This window comes from Heloderma suspectum, chromosome 1, assembly GCF_057233095.1.
Source record: "Heloderma suspectum isolate Gila_16-S chromosome 1, 16-S_ref, whole genome shotgun sequence".
In the NCBI taxonomy this organism is placed as follows: domain Eukaryota; kingdom Metazoa; phylum Chordata; class Lepidosauria; order Squamata; family Helodermatidae; genus Heloderma; species Heloderma suspectum.
The window spans coordinates 71,297,670-71,314,967 of NC_139458.1; the positions used below are offsets into that span (position 1 = coordinate 71,297,670).

Here is a 17,298-nt window from a genome sequence, read left to right on the forward strand (position 1 = left end):
CTGGAGTAACTCCCCTATGAGGAAAGGGGCTTTTAAGCTTAGAAGAAAGCCGAGTAAGGGAGGACATGATACAAGTGTATAAAATGATGCATGATGTGGTGAAAGTAGATATGGAGATGTTTTCCTTCCTCTGTCATGATACCAGAACCCAAGGTCATCCAATAAGCTGTACAGTGACAGGTTCAGGACTGATCAAAAGAAGTACATCTTCACATGGTGCATAGTTAAACTGTGGAATTCGCTGCTACAATATGTATTGATGGCCACCAACTTGGATCACTTTAAAGGGGCATTAGACAAATTCATGAGGAACAGGCTATCAATGGCTATCACCTCCAGTATCATAGGCAATATGCCTCTGTATGCCAGTTGCTTAGGGTGCTACTGCATTCATGTCCTGCTTGTGGGCTTCCCATAGACATTTGGTTGACCACTGTGGCAAAAGTAAGCTGGACTAGATGGTTGGTCTGAGCCAGCATGGTTCTTCTTATGTTCCTGGCCTCATCCCCACAATATTACAGAAGTACATAATTGAAAGGGACCAAAAAGCCATCAGAATCGGCAATCTGCTCAAAGGCAGGCTCAGGAATCCATCAGCTCCCCATAGATATAGTCAAGCAGCAGGACTGCAAGAAGTGCTGATAGAACAAAAGTTTCAGACTCATGGCAGTGTTTTAAGTGCTTGCTAATTTGAAAGTCAGGGGCCGTGGTGGCTTAGTGGTTAAGACGCTGAAGTGCAGACTGGAAGGTCGGCAGGTCAGCAGTTCGAGACCCGAGTGCTGCGTGACGGAGTGAGCTCCCGTCTTCAGTCCCAGCTTCTGCCAACCTAGCAGTTCGAAAGCAAGAAATTGCAAATAGATAAATAGGTACCGCCTGGGCGGGAAAGCTAACAGCGTTCCGTGCACCTCGGTGTTCAGTCATGCTGGCCACATGACCACGGAAGCATCTTCGGACAGCGCTGGCTCTTCGGCTTAGAAACGGGGATGAGCACCGCACCCTAGAGTCGGACACGACTGGTTGGGGACACCTTTACCTTTTTAATTTGAAAGTCAGAATTCTCTATTTTTATAAAGAAGCAAGTACTTCAATCCCTGGTGCCCATTTTGCCCTATTTTCATACTGAGCTTTTCTAGACAAGACTGTTTAACCTGCTGTTTCTACTTCGTTTCACGGCAGAATTAAGGTCAGCACTCTACATGAAGCTGTTTTCTTTTCCTGCCTTTCCATTTTACATCTAGGTAGCACTGTGGTATAGTGGAATAACACAACTACACTGTGGGGACTTGGGCTTTGTTTTGTGATGCCAAAAAATACTGCATTTTCCCCGCTCCAACCCCCCACTCCAAAGTTCTCTTAAAAAACAGAAGTGAAATTGGAGGGTCATGATGTCATCTAAAGCATCCATAAACAACTACAAAGAGTGACAAGTGCACAATGAAAGCCTCATTTGGAAAAGCTCACTGCTGGCAATTTATACGTTGCAGGGAAAGTTGCTCCCTAGCCAGACTATCCTGTATTTGGTAGACCAAATTATTTTGTCTCCTGAATAACAACTTGCACTAAACACTTATCTGTAGTACTTCATTAAAGTTACTAGTGGCATACAATACTTCATGTGTGATGTGGATGGATTTAAATATGACATTACTTGAAACCTGGCATTCTTAGCTGCCTTGGTTCAGTTTTTGCTTTAGTTGGAAGGGGAAAATATGTGTCTCTTGGGTGAAAGTTTATGCTCAGGGCTCATGCTGGGAATTCTTGTCTTAATCCATTTTGATTAAAGACCTATCCCAGGTATGCTAAGCACTCTTTCATTGGGTCTCAGGGTTGGGCAGTGCAACCTATCATGAAGCTATGGTGCTGAGGTTCTGCAGATGTGTTTGCATTGTAGTCCTTCTTATAACGGTATTAAATTACCTTTCTTGCCCAACGATGGGCAGATTGCCTCTGTGTGGCACAACAAAGTTTGTCTTGGGTTTTTTTTTGTAGTAGTGATAGAACTGAGTAAAGCATAAAAGGATGAGAGGAAATTACTAAGGGCACAATTTAGCCACATTTAGTAACTTTTAAATACCATTAATTTTTAGTGAGGGAGATTGAAGTGTGCATTTAACTCTCCCATTGAAAACAATGAAGAAAGTTATTTGAGAGGGTTGGATTTAGTGGAAGTAATTGCAGCTTGTGCAGACCAGAAAAAAGGAGTGGCAGTAATAATTAAGGATGATGCCCTTCTTTCTCACATTGATTGGATAAAAAATCCTGACAGACAATATATATTTGGTATAGGTTCCTTAGGTGAAATTCCAATCCTTTGGGGGAATAGTTATGGCTCCAACAGTAATCAAAAGAGTTTGGGGGGGGGGGGGAAATGGGTTCATTAGCTCCAGCCCTGATAGTGAGATCATAATTGGTGGTGATTTTAATGGGGTAATTTCTCCTAAGATGGATAGATCAAAAGACAATGCCTCTGCAAATTATCTCCCCATAAACTTTCAAGAGAACATTACCCAAGGATGGGTATTGTCACCCTTTAGAGAGAGAGTACACTTTTTTCTATCCTGCATCACTCCTACGTTTGCATTGATTTATTTTTTTTACCTCACCTTGTATAACACAGCTAGTAGAGAGAATTGAGATTGGACCACTGATTATGCAGATTGTGCCTCAGTGTATGTGCACCAGTATATTTAAGAATTTAGTTAGGTAAAACAAAATCTGCCCCATGGTTGTAGTGTTTAGATAATTTACTATTACAGAATGAGTAGGTGGTACAGACAATAATAGAGAAATTAGAAGAATATTTTAAAATTAACATGCCCTCTGTATCTGATCATATAGTGGTTCAGGAAGCCTCAAAAGCAGTGATAAGAGGTATATTATACAAAAAGCATCACACCTGAAGAAGAAACGGTGTAAGAAAATTTTGGAAATCACAACTGAATTTGAGTACAAATATAAACTATCCTGTTTACAACGTATTTATAAGAAACTCGAAGTGCTTAGAAAACAATTAGATTTCATCAACTGTGTGTCAGAGGAGAAATCTTTACGATATTTAAAGCAAAGATATTTTGAAAATGGACAGACTATTAATAATAAGCTGGACAGACTATTGTCTGTCTATTTTTAAAAACTGGCATCACAGTTTTAAAAAATGGCAATGTAATAACACAGTAGCCCAAACAAAGTTGCAGTATTCCCTGATGACTTTGCTGAGGCTTTTAGCGTATATTATTAAAAAAAAATCTTTATACCTCAGAAAAGCCACTAATAGACAGTATTAGACAGTATATTCTTTATGATGTTAAACTACTCTCTATAACCTTGGCAGAGGCTGATCAGCTGCAACAACCAATTACTGTGGCAGAGCTTTGCACATCTATAAATGGACTAAAGAAAAACAAGACCCCAGGTCTAGATGGTTTTACAGAAGAATACTATAAGAATTTTTTTGGTTCCTTGTTGGCTAATTTATTGAATACTCTAAATGAAGTGATGGAAAAATGAGTTCCAAAATCTTGGGAGGAGGCAAAAATACTACTTATTCTAAAACAAGGGAGCGATCACTCAAAAACAGAATCATATAGACCTATTGCCCTTCTTAATGAGGATTTTTGATCAGAGAGCTTAATCAGAGAGCTTCGGCTATTGGGCGGTATAGAAATAAATAAATAAATAAATAAATAAATAAATAAGAAAGATTTTAAAATATGGACAAGCATATTAGCTAAGCAATTAAATAGCATAATAAGTAACTACATTGGGGAAGACCAAACTGGATTAATCAAGGAAAGAAAATTGTCAATGAACATCCATAGGCCTTTAAATACAATATATAACATTAAGCAGATAAAATACTGTATGGTATTCTTTTTCTAGATGCTGAGAAAGCATTTAATTGCATAGAGTGAGAATATTTATATCAAGTTTTGGATAAGTTTGGACTGGACAGTAATTTTTTTCTGGATTAAAGTGATACATGCAAAACCAACAGCCCCTCTATGCATAAATGGAGTTAGGTCTGATGCATTTCAGTTGCAGTGTGGTATTCATCAAGGTTGTCCAGTGTCCCCCCTATTCTTTGCTTTGTCAGTTGAACCTTTAGTAGAATTCATCCTGGTAGGAGAAAAGTGGGAGAGAGTGTACAATTTGGGCAAGAGGAATGTAAAGTTAATCTTTATTCAGATGATATAGCTTTAGTTTTACAAAGACCAGCCGAGTCATTCGGGAAAATGCTAAACGTGTTTGCAAAACTTGGTAAACTTTCAGGATATAAAGGGTATAATATAAATAAGTCAGAATGGGTGGGTTTTCATTTGGAAAAAAAGGAGGAGATATGATTACCAGAACATTCTTAATTCCATGGAGAGACTCCATAATTAAATATTTGGGAGTCTGGATAGCCCCAAATTTAGAAAATCTTGGCCCCTTTAATCACAATGAATTATGGGAAGAAATTCCATAGAGATTTTGAAAGTTGGAAAAATTTGCGAACATCCTGGACTGAGCATATATCTATTACTAAAATGAATGTGCTATCATGATTACTTTTCCTATTTTGGAATAGTCCATTACAGGTTAATACATTGGTTATTACTAAATGGCAAAAAGTAATACTAATGTCAGGAGCGCCCTAGCTGCCTCTTACAGTCCCCTCCAATAGCCAACTCAGGACACAGATGATGAGGATTCTTTTCAAGCCTTTATTCCTTTATTACTTATTGAGACTTACAGATACTAATCACTAGCGACTAAGCAAGGAACTGCACTGGGGTAGATAGCAGAGTAGCCTAAGCTCCAGGTAAGGCAGTTGGTCGCCGTTTGAAGGAGAACCACAGGAAGACCCTGAACTTATGGGCTATGGAGAGATCCTCCCTCTTACTCTTGGGTCCTCAGGACGCGACCGTTGTTTGAGCGCCAAACGAGCAGAGCACCTCCTTTCGGCACCCTCCATCTGTCGCCGCTCCCTGCGTCTGCGCCGAGCGTCCAGCAAGCCCCCCTCCACCGCTCTCTCACTGCCAGGGTCACTATTTCTCTCAGGAATGCTGGCAGGAGGAATCTCTGCCAGCTGCTGTGCTTGTGAGAGATGAGTGAGCTCCTCTCCCATGGATTGCTGTTCCTCCTCAGAATCAGAACTGCTCTGGGGCTCTATGGGCTTAGTTTCCACCCTGACAACTAAATTTCTTGTGAGTAGGGAAAAAACCTAGAGTAACTGCCAATGTACTGTATCACTCACATAATTTAGAAGGTATAGCATTCCCATGTATTAGGAGGTATTATACAGCATCCACACTGATTTGATTAAAATCATGGTTCACACTGGATAAGGGGACAAAGATAGAGTGGCATAAATTAACAACCTGCATTAAGATACTTTTTGGTTTTGCAGCAAAAAGGATTTAGATATGATTAGAAAAAACCCCTGTACTAGGAATCTCTTTAAAATATGTTGTTGTTGTTCAGTCGTTAAGTCGTGTCCGACTCTTCGTGGCCCCATGGACCATAGCATGCCAGGCCTTCCTGTCCTCCACTCTCTCCCGGAGTGTGCTCAAGTTCATATTCATTGCATCGGTGATGCTATCTAGCCATCTCATCCTCTGCCATCCCCTTCTTCTTTTGCCTTCAATCTTTCCCAGCGTCAGGGTCTTTTCCAGTGACTTTTCTCATTAGGTGGCCAAAATATTTGAGCTTCAGCTTCAGTGTCTGTCCTTCCAATGAGCACTCAGGGTTGATTTCCTTTAGGATTGACTGATTTGACCTCCTCCACAGTCCAGGGGACCCGTAAGAGTCTTCTCCAGCACCACAGTTCAAAAGCATCAATTCTTCGGCGCTCAGCCTTCCTTATAGTCCAGCTCTCATAGCCATATGTTACTACTGGGAAAACCATAGCTTTGATTATATGAAACTTCAACGGCAAGGTGATGTCTCTGCTTCTTACTATGCTGTCTAGGTTTGCCATGGCTTTCCTCCCAAGGAGCAAGCATCTTTTAATTTCATAGTTACAGTCACCGTCTGCGATGATCTTGGAGCCCAAGAAAATAAAATCTGTCGCTGCTTCCATTTCTTCCCCTTCTATATGCCAGGAAGTGATGGGGCCAGATGCCATGATCTTCATTTTTTTAATGTTGAGTTTCAAACCAGCTTTTGCACTCTCCACTTTCACCCTCAACAAGAGGCTCTTTAGATCCTCTTCACTTTCTGCCATTAGGGTGGTATCGTCTGCGTATCGGAGGTTGTTGATAATTCTCCCGGCAATCTTAATTCCGACCTGTGATTCATCCAACCTGGCGTTTCTCATGATGTACTCTGCATATAAATTAAATAAGCAGGGTGACAATATACAGCCTTGTCGTACTCCTTTCCCAATTTTGAACCAATCGGTTGTTCCATGTCCAGTTCTTACTGTTGCTTCTTGACCCTCGTACAAGTTTCTCAGGAGACAGGTAAGGTGGTCTGGTACTCCCATCTCTTTAAGAATTTGCCATAGTTTGTTGTGATGCACACAATCAAAGGCTTTAGCGTAGTCAATGAAGCAGAAATAGACATTTTTCTGGAATTCTCTTGCTTTCTCCATGATCCAGCGAAAGTTGGCGATTTGATCTCTAGTTCCTCTGCCTCTTCGAAACCCAGCTTGTACTTCTGGTAGTTCTCGGTTCACATACTGCTTGAAGCCTAGCTTGTAAGTTTTTGAGCATCACCTTGCTGGCATGTGAAATGAGCGCAATTGTACGGTAGTTTGAACACTCTTTGGCGTTGCCTTTCTTTGGAATTGGAATGTAAACTGACCTTTTCCAGTCTTGTGGCCACTGTTGAGTGTTCCAAATTTGTTGGCATATTGAGTGCAGCACTTTAACAGCATCATCTTTTAGGATCTTAAATAGCTCAGCTGGAAGACTGTCATCTCGGCTAGCTTTGTTGTTACTAATGCTTCCTAAGGCCCACTTAACTTCACTCTCTAGGATGTCCGGCTCAAGTTCAGTGACCACACTATCATGGCTATCAGGGACATTCAGATCTTTCCTGTATAGTTCTTCTGTGTATTCTTGCCACCTCTTCTTAATCTCATCTGCTTCTGTTAGGTCCCTGCCTTCTTTGTCCTTTATCATGCCTGTCTTTGCACAAAACGTTCCCTTGAGATCTCTGATTTTCTTGAAGAGATCTCTAGTCTTTCCCATTCTATTGTTTTCCTCGATTTCTTTGCATTGTTCATTTAAGAAGGCCTTCTTGTCTCTCCTTGCTATTCTCTGGAACTCTGCATTCAGTTGGATATAACTTCCCCTTTCTCCCTTGCTTTTCACTTCCCTTCTTTCCTCAGCTACTTGTAAAGCCTCATCAGACAGCCACTTGGCTTTCTTGCATTTCTTTTTCTTTGGGATGGATTGAGTTGCTGCCTCCTGAACAATGTTACAGACTTCTGTCCATAGTTCCTCAGGCACTCTGTCAGGTCTAATCCCTGAAATCTATTCCTCACCTCCACTGTATATTCATAAGGGATATGATTTAGGTCATAGCTGAATGGTTTAGTGGTTTTCCCTACATTCTTCAATTTAAGCTGAAATTTTGCAATAAGAAGCTCATGATCTGAGCCACAGTCAGCTCCAAGTCTTGTTTTTACTGACTGTATAGAGCTTCTCCATCTTTGGCTGCAAAGGACATAATCAATCTGATTTCGATATTGACCATCTGGTGATGTCCATGTGTAGAGTCGCCTCTTGTGCTGTTGGAAAAGAGGGTTTGCTATGATCAGTGTGTTCTCTTGGCAAAACTCTATTAGACTTTGTCTTGCTTCATTTTGTACACCAAGGCCATGCTTGCCTGTTATCCCGGTGATTTCTTGATTTCCTACTTTAGCATTCCAATCCCCTATGATGAAGAGGACATCTTTTTTGGGTGTTAGTTCTAGAAGGTGTTGTAGGTCATCATAGAACCGATCAACCTCAGCTTCTTCGGCATCAGTGGTTGGGGCATAGACTTGAATTACTGTGATGTTGAATGGTTTGCCTTGGATTCGTACTGAGATCATTCTATCGTTTTTGAGATTGTACCCCAGTACTGCTTTTCCCACCCTTTTATTGACTATGAGTGCTACTCCATTTCTTCTAAGGGATTCTTGCCCACAGTAGTAGATATGATGGTCACCTAAATTAAATTCACCTATGCTTGTCCATTTTAGTTCGCTGATTCTCAAGATGTCGATGTTCAATCTTGCCATCTCATGTTTGACCACCTCCAGCTTACCTTGATTCATTGATCTGACATTCCAGGTTCCTAAGCAATATTGTTCTTTACAGCATCGGAATTTCTTTTCACCACCAGACACATCCACAGCTGAGTGTCCTTTCGGCTTTGGCCCAGCCGCTTCACTCTTTCTGGCGCTACTTGGAAATTCCCTCTGCTCTTCCCCAGTAGTATATTGGGCACCTTCCGACCTGAGGGGCTCATCTTCCGGCGTCATCTCTTTTAGCCTTGTGATACGTTCCATGGGGTTTTCTTGGCAAGAATACTGGAGTGGGTTGCCATTTCCTTCTCCAGTGGACCACATTTTGTCAGAACTCTCTGCCATGACCTGTCCGTCTTGGGTGGCCCTGCACGGCATAGCTTATGGCTTCACTGAGTTACGCAAGCCCCTTCGCCACAACAAGGCAGTGATCCATGAAGGGGCTTTAAAATATAGCAAATGTTTAAAAGTAAACTAAGTCCTGTTTTTTTTGCCATTGTCAGTAAATCATATTGAACAGGTAATAAATAAAAATATTGTTGATAATACGAAAGCTTGGGAAGAAATGATTTAACTGAGATCAGGAAATTGTTCAGAAATGGGCTAGTCAAGGGTTATGGGGAAAGAAATGAACAACAGGGCAAAACCATATCCCACTTTTCCAATACTTACAAGTAAGGCACATAATTGTAAATGTAATAGCTAAATATCGTTCCTTGAGGGAATGTTCTGAATTTGAAATAATTACAAGTAAGTTATCCAAGGGAACATTAAGTCAAATGTATAGAATACTGGCTAAATAAGATGTAAATAAAAACTCATATTAGGTCAACTGGGAAAAAGATTTAGGAAGAAATATTGGCCAGAAGGTATGGGAGTAGATTCAGAAGACCAACCCCAAAAGCACACTGTGCATGAACATCAAGGGAAGTTGTTATAAGCTCATGTTTAGATGGTACTTAAGACAAGCTAGTGTCATGTTTCCCTTGGGCCCCCTCTTTCCTGATGCACTCACACACACAAATAGAGAGGCTTCAGTCTCAGGCCTTTAATTCATTATCAACAGGTTCATTACAGATGCAAATCCTCAAAGACTCTCAGGCTACAAAGGAATGCCCCCAGGGGATTCAAATGGGAACACCTGCTTTGCCTACAGTTTGAAGTGAGGCTTGCTGACTAGACTAACTTAGGGAGGGATGTCTCACCCTTCCAGTGATGCTTCCCTAAGTCGCCTCTCACACATCGCTAACCAGGTCGACCGTCTGAGCTCCGCCTGTGACATTTCCCTCTTAGCTCTGTGCCGTAGTCTAGCATCTCTTAGGTCACAGCCCCCACTCTCCTCCTCCTCCCGGCTTCTCACAGAGGGGGGTAAGGGGGGGGGGCTTCAGTTCCAGCCATCTGATAGTAAGTAACCTGAGAAGCACGCCTACCCACATTTGAACTGGCTTGGGAAAATGCATCCCCTGGTTCTGGCTATTCCTCTTCTGAATCTGAGCTTCTAACTATCTCCCTGTGCTCAGAATCAATCCTGACAGCTAGACTAAATAAGATCTATAAGCAGACTGCAGAGAAATGCTGGAAGTGTGGCTCAGAGAGAGCAAATATTCTACGTATCTTTTGGCCTAGCCCAGTTATAAGGCTTTGGTCCTCAATGTTGAATGAGATCAGTTTAATTTGGGGGTATGCACTCCCTAAGAACCCATTGGTAGTTATTTTGGGGTATCTTGAGGGCATAGTTGCTTGTGGCCCAAATAGCAATCAGTTTTAGTTTGAAGAAAGTTAACCCACCTTCAATTAATGATGGTGTCTTAGGTCTAGGATATGGCTACTATGGTTAAACTGATTAATATGATAAAAGTTGGAGAAAGGAGATTAATAGAGGATCAATTTGTAGAAAAGTGGAGTATTTTTATTTATTGGAATGAAAAAGCTCAGGAATCATTAAAACCCTTTTCTTTTCTGGGGATGATCTCATATCTGCTTTGCTATACAAATTGATTGTGTTTAAATTCTTAAGGCTGCTTTAATTTGTGATTATTGTTTTATTGTATGTTGTACATCGCCCAGAGTGGCTGGGTGACCAGCCAGATGGGCGATTAATAAATTAAATAATAAATAAATAAAATAAATAAATTATCTTTTATGTTGAAATTTGATCATGAGCAGTATTTGGTGTTATTATGGACTGAGTATGATGATCTCACTGTGTATTATGTAAATAACAATAGCTTTGTTTTTAAAAAGTTAAAGAAAATAAGAGAAGAAAACAATGGGATTAAAAAGTGCTTATCTTTGCTTCAATATTGCCCCATGTTTGGTGGCACTTGGGATACTTTGATTGAAAAGATTAGTGTTAGGGATTAGCTATGATGTCTGTTTCTAGCCTGTTCACATGCTTTTAAGATGGGTTTCCTAGAAGTCAGAATGACCTAGCATCCAGTTCCTCTCCCCACCGTCCCCAGTTTAAACTTGTTGTGTTCTACTGGTGGAGTAATGGAGCTGCATACAAGATAGGTTTGAATTAAGACTGTTGGCATTTACCATGTACTTAATGCAAATGCTCATTTTCATTCTGCCTTTCTAGGCACGAGTCGGTCTCTGTCCTCTCATCTGCACCAGTTCTCTCGTCAGACAGTGACAAAGATGGTGAAGATGAAGGGAATGATGAGGATGAGTTACATGGGCTGCAGTCTTTCCAAATGCAGACCAGCTGCGACACTGAACGGGACTCAGGTATAAAGGATGGCATCTTGGAAGGAAGTGTCAACACAGATAAGGACTTAAGCACCGGAGAGGAGAGAGACATCTAGTCTGCATAGCCATTTACCATTTCAAATTTTCTTCATGCCATTCTCCATGGACCTGCACAGGCCTGGAAGTACTGTGGACCAGTGGTACATGGGGACACTTGCAGCCATTTCCTTACACTTGTACCAGTATATGGAGCCCAGTGATTTTAGAAATTACCTCAGAGTGTTCCCATGTAGTGCCAGTTATCACAGAGAGTTTCTCCACACAATTGTGTCCCCAGCAATAATTCATGTAGGGAGAGAATGGCAGAAAATTACTCTGAGCCACCCTAAGCGTGCAAGAAAAACTAAGAGAATGGCTACATGAGATTATTCTATGGAATCTATACATGTGCAAACAGTTGACAACGTAGGAGTTTGCTAAGCTGAGATGAGAAGTTAGTACTGTGACTTCTACTAGGGAGTCATAAAAATTCGAAGAAGATCATGATGTAATTAGCTTACTAAAAAAGCAATATAACTCCGTGTTTGTGTGTATGTGGACACATTTCAGTGGAAGCAAATCATGTTTAAATTCACTGGGCTTTTAAATGGGTTTGGTTGTGATTTCTCTTTAATAGTCAACAATACTGCAAAGAGATTTATTTGTGTGTTGTGCGCATGAAGAACTTCACCAGGGGTGGGGAGGGGGGATGAAAAACAAAACGGGTCTGTTGACTAGAAGATTTACACTAATCAATGTTGTTTTTTCTCCTAGATTCAGAACTTTCTCTTTCAAGAAGCTTGTCCCACTGGGAAATGAGGAGGGTGAGCTTTCAATACACTTTTTAAGACATGCCTTTGCAATCTAAGAACAATAGAAGGGTAGAAGGATATTCATGGAGTCATTCATACTGCCCTAAGATGTATAATGCATTGGTGTCATCTTTCTATATCATACCAGTTTCTAAATGCCATGGCATACATAGAATCAATTATCACAATATTCAGTGGCTTTAGCTTCTCTGGTGCCTGGTATCTGTGTGTAGCCCATTATCTGTTAGGTGCAAGATGGGGCTTCTTGTATTAGGTGTTCCATTGCAGCCCTCCTTAAACAGGACAAGGACTGCTATGAAGATATTGTTTGCCCTTAGAACGCTGCTTGTCATTTAGAGATACATTTCTGAGAGTTGTTTGCAGACTTCAAATAAGAACATGCTGCTAAAACTGAATGGATCTCCTATGAATCAGTAGCACCACTTTGCCACCCATTCCAAGGCAGGTCTGTTCAGCAATGTGTAAACTATGCTGGAAGACAGAATGATGGTGGTGTAGAAAAAGTTTGCAAGAGAAGGCCCATGCCCTGTTCTGCTGGGAGGACAGGCAGGGGAGGATTTATCAACCCACTGTATGTCTTGAGGGTTAATGCCATCAGAAAGAGTGTGAAAGAGATTTTTCAGCCTGGTTGATGTCAGTCCCAACTCTTATCCATTAATGATAATGACATGTTTACTTTTAAGTGGAGTAGGAACAGACTGAGTACCTCTTCAGTGCATCTCAGGTCATTGCTCTATAAAAATATGAGGAAATTGTCTTAGGATCAAGTGAGGTCTTTCAGATATCCTAAGATTAATCCAGGAAAGTGAACCTGTGCCCTACTGGAGATATGAGTAATGTTTAAATAAGAATTGTACCATATTATTGTTGAAATGTTATATCCTTTCTCATCCCCCAGTTCTTGTGATTAACAAATTATGAAGGGCGCTTGTCTTAAATGATTATCCTTTTTATATATCTTATTCTTACTTTGCTCCATCAACATTTTTGCTATTGTGGTGACTCTGGGGCATTATGATTTTCTGAGCAGATTAGTCTGAAAAAGGATCCTTTAAGCCTATTTTAAAAAAATGTTTTTTCTTTAGGCTAAAGAAATAGCAATGATCCAGTGTTCGGAGACCAGCATGAGCAAGGCACCTCGGCAGCGTAGTCGTTGGTCCCAGCCAACCAGCAGCATAGAGATGACAGTTAAATCCATGCTTGATTTACGCCAGCTGGAGTCTTTCGCAGTCTCCCGGTCTGCCAGCCGAGATTCGCTTTCCCAAGCCAGCAATGGGGAAGACCAAGGAGAACATCCTGATCTCCCTCTACATGTCAGCAATGTAAGAACTTCCCTTCTCAATGGAAGAAACAAGAAACTACCATTGGTCACTTGGAATTCTACAATGAAGTCTCTGACCTCACTGAATTCTAGCTAGTAAAGACTCTAATACAGCCAACCTGGTGCCTTCCAGATGTGTTGGACTGCAATTCCAACGCATCTGGCTGGGGCATGCTGAGAGTTGTAGTCCAACACATCGGGGGGCACCAGGTTGGGGAACGGTTGTTTAATACAATTATATTGTGTTGATAGTAAAGCATTGCCTTATGAAGAAACAAATAGGACCTGCTCAGGGTTTTAGATGGCACATTACTCAGCCATCAGACCAATGTTTGCTGGGGTATATGAATATAAAAGCTAGTGCTTCTTGGAACAGAAGCAGCAGCATAACTAACAGGTATATAAGGTGAATGGATCAGCTCCTGTCTTCTCCTGAGTCACGTTTATTTATTTTTATATCCCGGCCTTCCTTGCAAGGAGCCCAGGGTTGCTCCTTAGCTATATTGTTAGCTATAGTTCTTCCCATGGTAGGCCCAACATCTTGCACACTGCTTTACTGAAGCAAAGGTAACAAGTTTCACTTCTGCACTCCTGTACCAGGTTGGAGGCTCTACAACTGTTCAGGAAAACCAGCCTTGTGTTCGACCCCAAGTTATTCGGCTTGTGTCCTGTGAAGGTGGGATTTTCCCCCAGGAACTGGAACCTTCGGAGAGTGAGGAATGTGTAATCTACCCAGAGCAAGATGAAATTCACCCTACAGACATTAGCAGGTCAAAAATAAATTTCTTTTTGTTCCTTGACTCGAGCCACTTAGGCTGTGTTTTTTTCCCCTCAGTTCAGATGAGGTAACCTGTTGCTTGCCACATTCTAAAGTTATTGAAGGATTTTGGGGATACTGGTTTGACTGCAACTTCTAGATTATAATGATCTGAGTCACCAAAAAGTAGGCAAAGTATTTTATTCCAAAGAGGTTTATGTCTGCCCCATTGCTTTTTGGTGACCTACTTTTGATTTTCCCACTTAGTGGTATTTTACAATGAGCTGAGTCCCATTAAAATAATCTTTGCTTGTAAACCATATATAAAGATTTACAATCAAATATACCACCATCAGATTTCTCCTTGGATGAATGTCTTGTGGGCCTCTTGTCCTCTCCTGTTCTCTCCATCCTCTTCTTTCACCCTTGCCTGGTTGAAATTTAATAAGGGAATGTTTGAGCCTGCTCTAGAAACAACTAAAAGAGTGGATATTTGGAGATGCAGTAACATGACTTGGAAAAATCATGTGGTATAAAAGTATTGGAGAAACAGGAGAGATACCAGTCTCCTTTCTTCCCAGTCTCTTTCCCTCAATCTCACCCTTACACAGTTTAACTCTCCCTTCCCTCTTTCCTCCTTTTAGCAAATGTCATTGTAGCCATTTCATTTCCTTCCCTTCCTCAATATATAATGTTCTGGTTGTGAGTTCTAGATGTGCCTACATGCGCTATTACATTCTAGAGGTTTCTTAAGGCAGAACTACTAGTTCTCTTCCCACCTCAACCTCACCCTGCAACTTCTGCTTTATGTATTGTTATAATTTTCATATTAGAACAGAGCAGATTGTGATCTCTTGGAGTTAGAAAGTTGGGATGGGGCACTTTACACAGTGCTTGGACGCACAATGTATGTGATGCTCACTGAACTTGCAAGCCATTGTACAGTTAGAGTAAATAATATAACCCACGTTAGTATCCTTCATGCTTAAGTTCAAATGTAGTGACTAGGATTTAAGTGTAAGAACTCCAAGTATTCTCTGATCAGAATGTCCTTCCTTACAGCCATGGAGCTAAGGGGAATGATTGGCTGCACTAGGCAAAGCACAGTCTACATAAAAAGAGCCATACTGGATCCGACCAAGGGTCCATCTAGTCCAGCATTCTGTTCACACGGTGGCCAACCAGCTGTCAACCAGGAATGCAAGAGCACCCTCCTGTTGGAGCTGCGACCATAAGCTGTTGTCATGATGATGTATGGAGTCTGTTGTCATGATGATGTATGGAGTCTCTTAAATTACCTTGTGCAAATTGTCTGCTCATTGTCTGGGACATCTGTAAGGGACACAATGATGCACACATAGGCAGTAGCGTAGGCCTCAAACTCTGTGTTGATGTAGCTCTTAAAGTCTGAATAGAGGACTTTTGGTCTATGAGGAAGATAAAGAACTTATTATGTATTCAGCCAACTTGAACATTCTTCTGCAGTGTTGAAAAAATGTAATAATAGTAGCATTAGCCTGGTGTCTGAGAACCAGCATTTGAATATGGACCACACAGAAAGGTGTGTGGGGGGGGGGGGCGAGGAACAGTCCAAATGTCACTGTCCAAGCTCTATGAAATGCAAAATAATTTTACATGAATGGTTTAAAAGTTAGGTTTTAAAAACACACAATTCTTTTGGAAAGATGGAAAGTTATTAGCACAGGTAAGGTCTTTAAGAGTTTAATACTTAACAAAATAAGCAAAGCACCATTCCTCATAACTGTATTCATCCCCTCTCTCACAGTGAATTCCAGGTAAAAGCACTTCCCCATGGGAAGCTAGGTAGAGGCTACCACAGCAATGGATGTCCAGATAAGCACAGCCCTGATAGCGCCTGCTCCGTGGATTACAGTAGCAGCCGATTATCGAGTCCAAATGAAGGTGAGAGACGTGAACTATTTCATTCGTTCATTCGTTAGTTGGACTTGCAGCCCACCCCATTCTGAAAACTTCAGCTGGGTGCCATTACATTTAACAGATACCAGAAGACGTTAAAGTGAAATATATACAACCAAACAAGTAGCATTCCAGGCCTCCTTCATCTTGGCTGCCCAAAGTCACCCCAGATTAAAAGATTTTGCACTTCTACTAATATATGTTTGAAACACTGGCAGATGCTGGCTTTCTCCAACAACTACTTTAGTAGTAATTTGGTGCTGCTTGCATCTGATTTGATGTGCCAGACACTTGCAAGCCAGTTGTTAACTATGCCAGTCTCCATTCTGGGTGTTCAACCTTCCATGATGAAATATTCTTTTTGTGTGGTACTTCTGGGTTTGCCTTGCCATTCCTGCAGGAACTAACATACAGAGGCAATTTCCAGGCCAGAATTGTATCTTTCAGCCAGTGTATGGCTGCTGCCACAAGCAACAGCCCTACATCTCTCCTCCATCTTTCTCCCAAAACATTTTAGAGCCAAACTAGACATGATATCGTTCACAGAACTAGAAATTGTGTGAATGTGTGGTTTTGTTTTTTTTAAAATAGGCAGCAAAGTGCTCAATTTGGATCTGGACCCTGGCAGGTAGTAGAGATTTTTAACTTTTTGCCCACCACACCTGCTATTTGCATTGGAGGAAAGGTCCATTCTCCCATTTGGGAATGTGAAATATCATCCCCTCTAATGCAAACTCAGATGGTTGAGTATGTGTCAGCTTGGAACCAGATTGTTGTTGTTCAGTCGTTCAGTCGTGTCTGACTCTTTGTGACCCCGTGGACCATAGCACGCCAGGCTTTCCTGTCCTGCGCTCTCTCCCGGAGTGTGGTCAAGTTCATATTCATTGCATCGGTGATGCTATCTAGCCATCTCATCCTCTGCCGTCCCCCTCTCCTTTTGCCTTCAGTCTTTCCCAGCATCAGGGTCATTTCCAGAGAGTTTTCTCTTCGCATTAGGTGGACAAAATATTTGAGCTTCAGCTTCAGTATCTGTCCTTCCAATGAGCACCCAAGGTTGATTTCCCTTAGGATGGACTGATTTGACCTCCTTGCAGTCCAGGGGACTCGTAAGAGTCTTCTCCAGCACCACAGTTCGAAAGCATCAATTCTTAAGTAATCATGTCTACGTATTTGTGGGACTCCCTAGGTGTGCAGAAGTCTATAAGGTGTAAATTTCAAAAGAAAAGGACATTTTAATACCTCCCAAAACAGCCTGACATGGACCAGTGAGCCACCAGGATGTGAGCACCCAGGATGTATGGCAGGGGTAGGGAATCTCTTTCAGCCCAAGGGTTGAATTCAATTTCAGAGAAGCTGTCAGGGGCCACATTCCAGTGGGGGGTAAGGAAAAATACTAAAACAATACCTGCATATTTTAGCTTAAGGCTCTTACTGCCAGGAACTAAGCTTTAGGAGAGGCATTTCACCCTTTTAGAACAGGGAAAGGCTGCACAAAAGC

General features: G+C 41.4%; 1 protein-coding gene across 1 annotated transcript in view; it reads left to right on the top strand.

Moving 5' to 3' along the window:
* MAPKBP1 (mitogen-activated protein kinase binding protein 1) overlaps positions 1-17,298 on the top strand; it is a 164,068-nt gene that overhangs the window by 128,749 nt on the left and 18,021 nt on the right. The window contains exons 21-25 of the mRNA XM_084846278.1: positions 10,803-10,951; positions 11,726-11,775; positions 12,870-13,106; positions 13,706-13,875; positions 15,649-15,785. Coding sequence (XP_084702404.1) covers positions 10,803-10,951; positions 11,726-11,775; positions 12,870-13,106; positions 13,706-13,875; positions 15,649-15,785 — 743 coding nt within the window. The remainder of the gene's footprint in view (positions 1-10,802; positions 10,952-11,725; positions 11,776-12,869; positions 13,107-13,705; positions 13,876-15,648; positions 15,786-17,298) is intronic.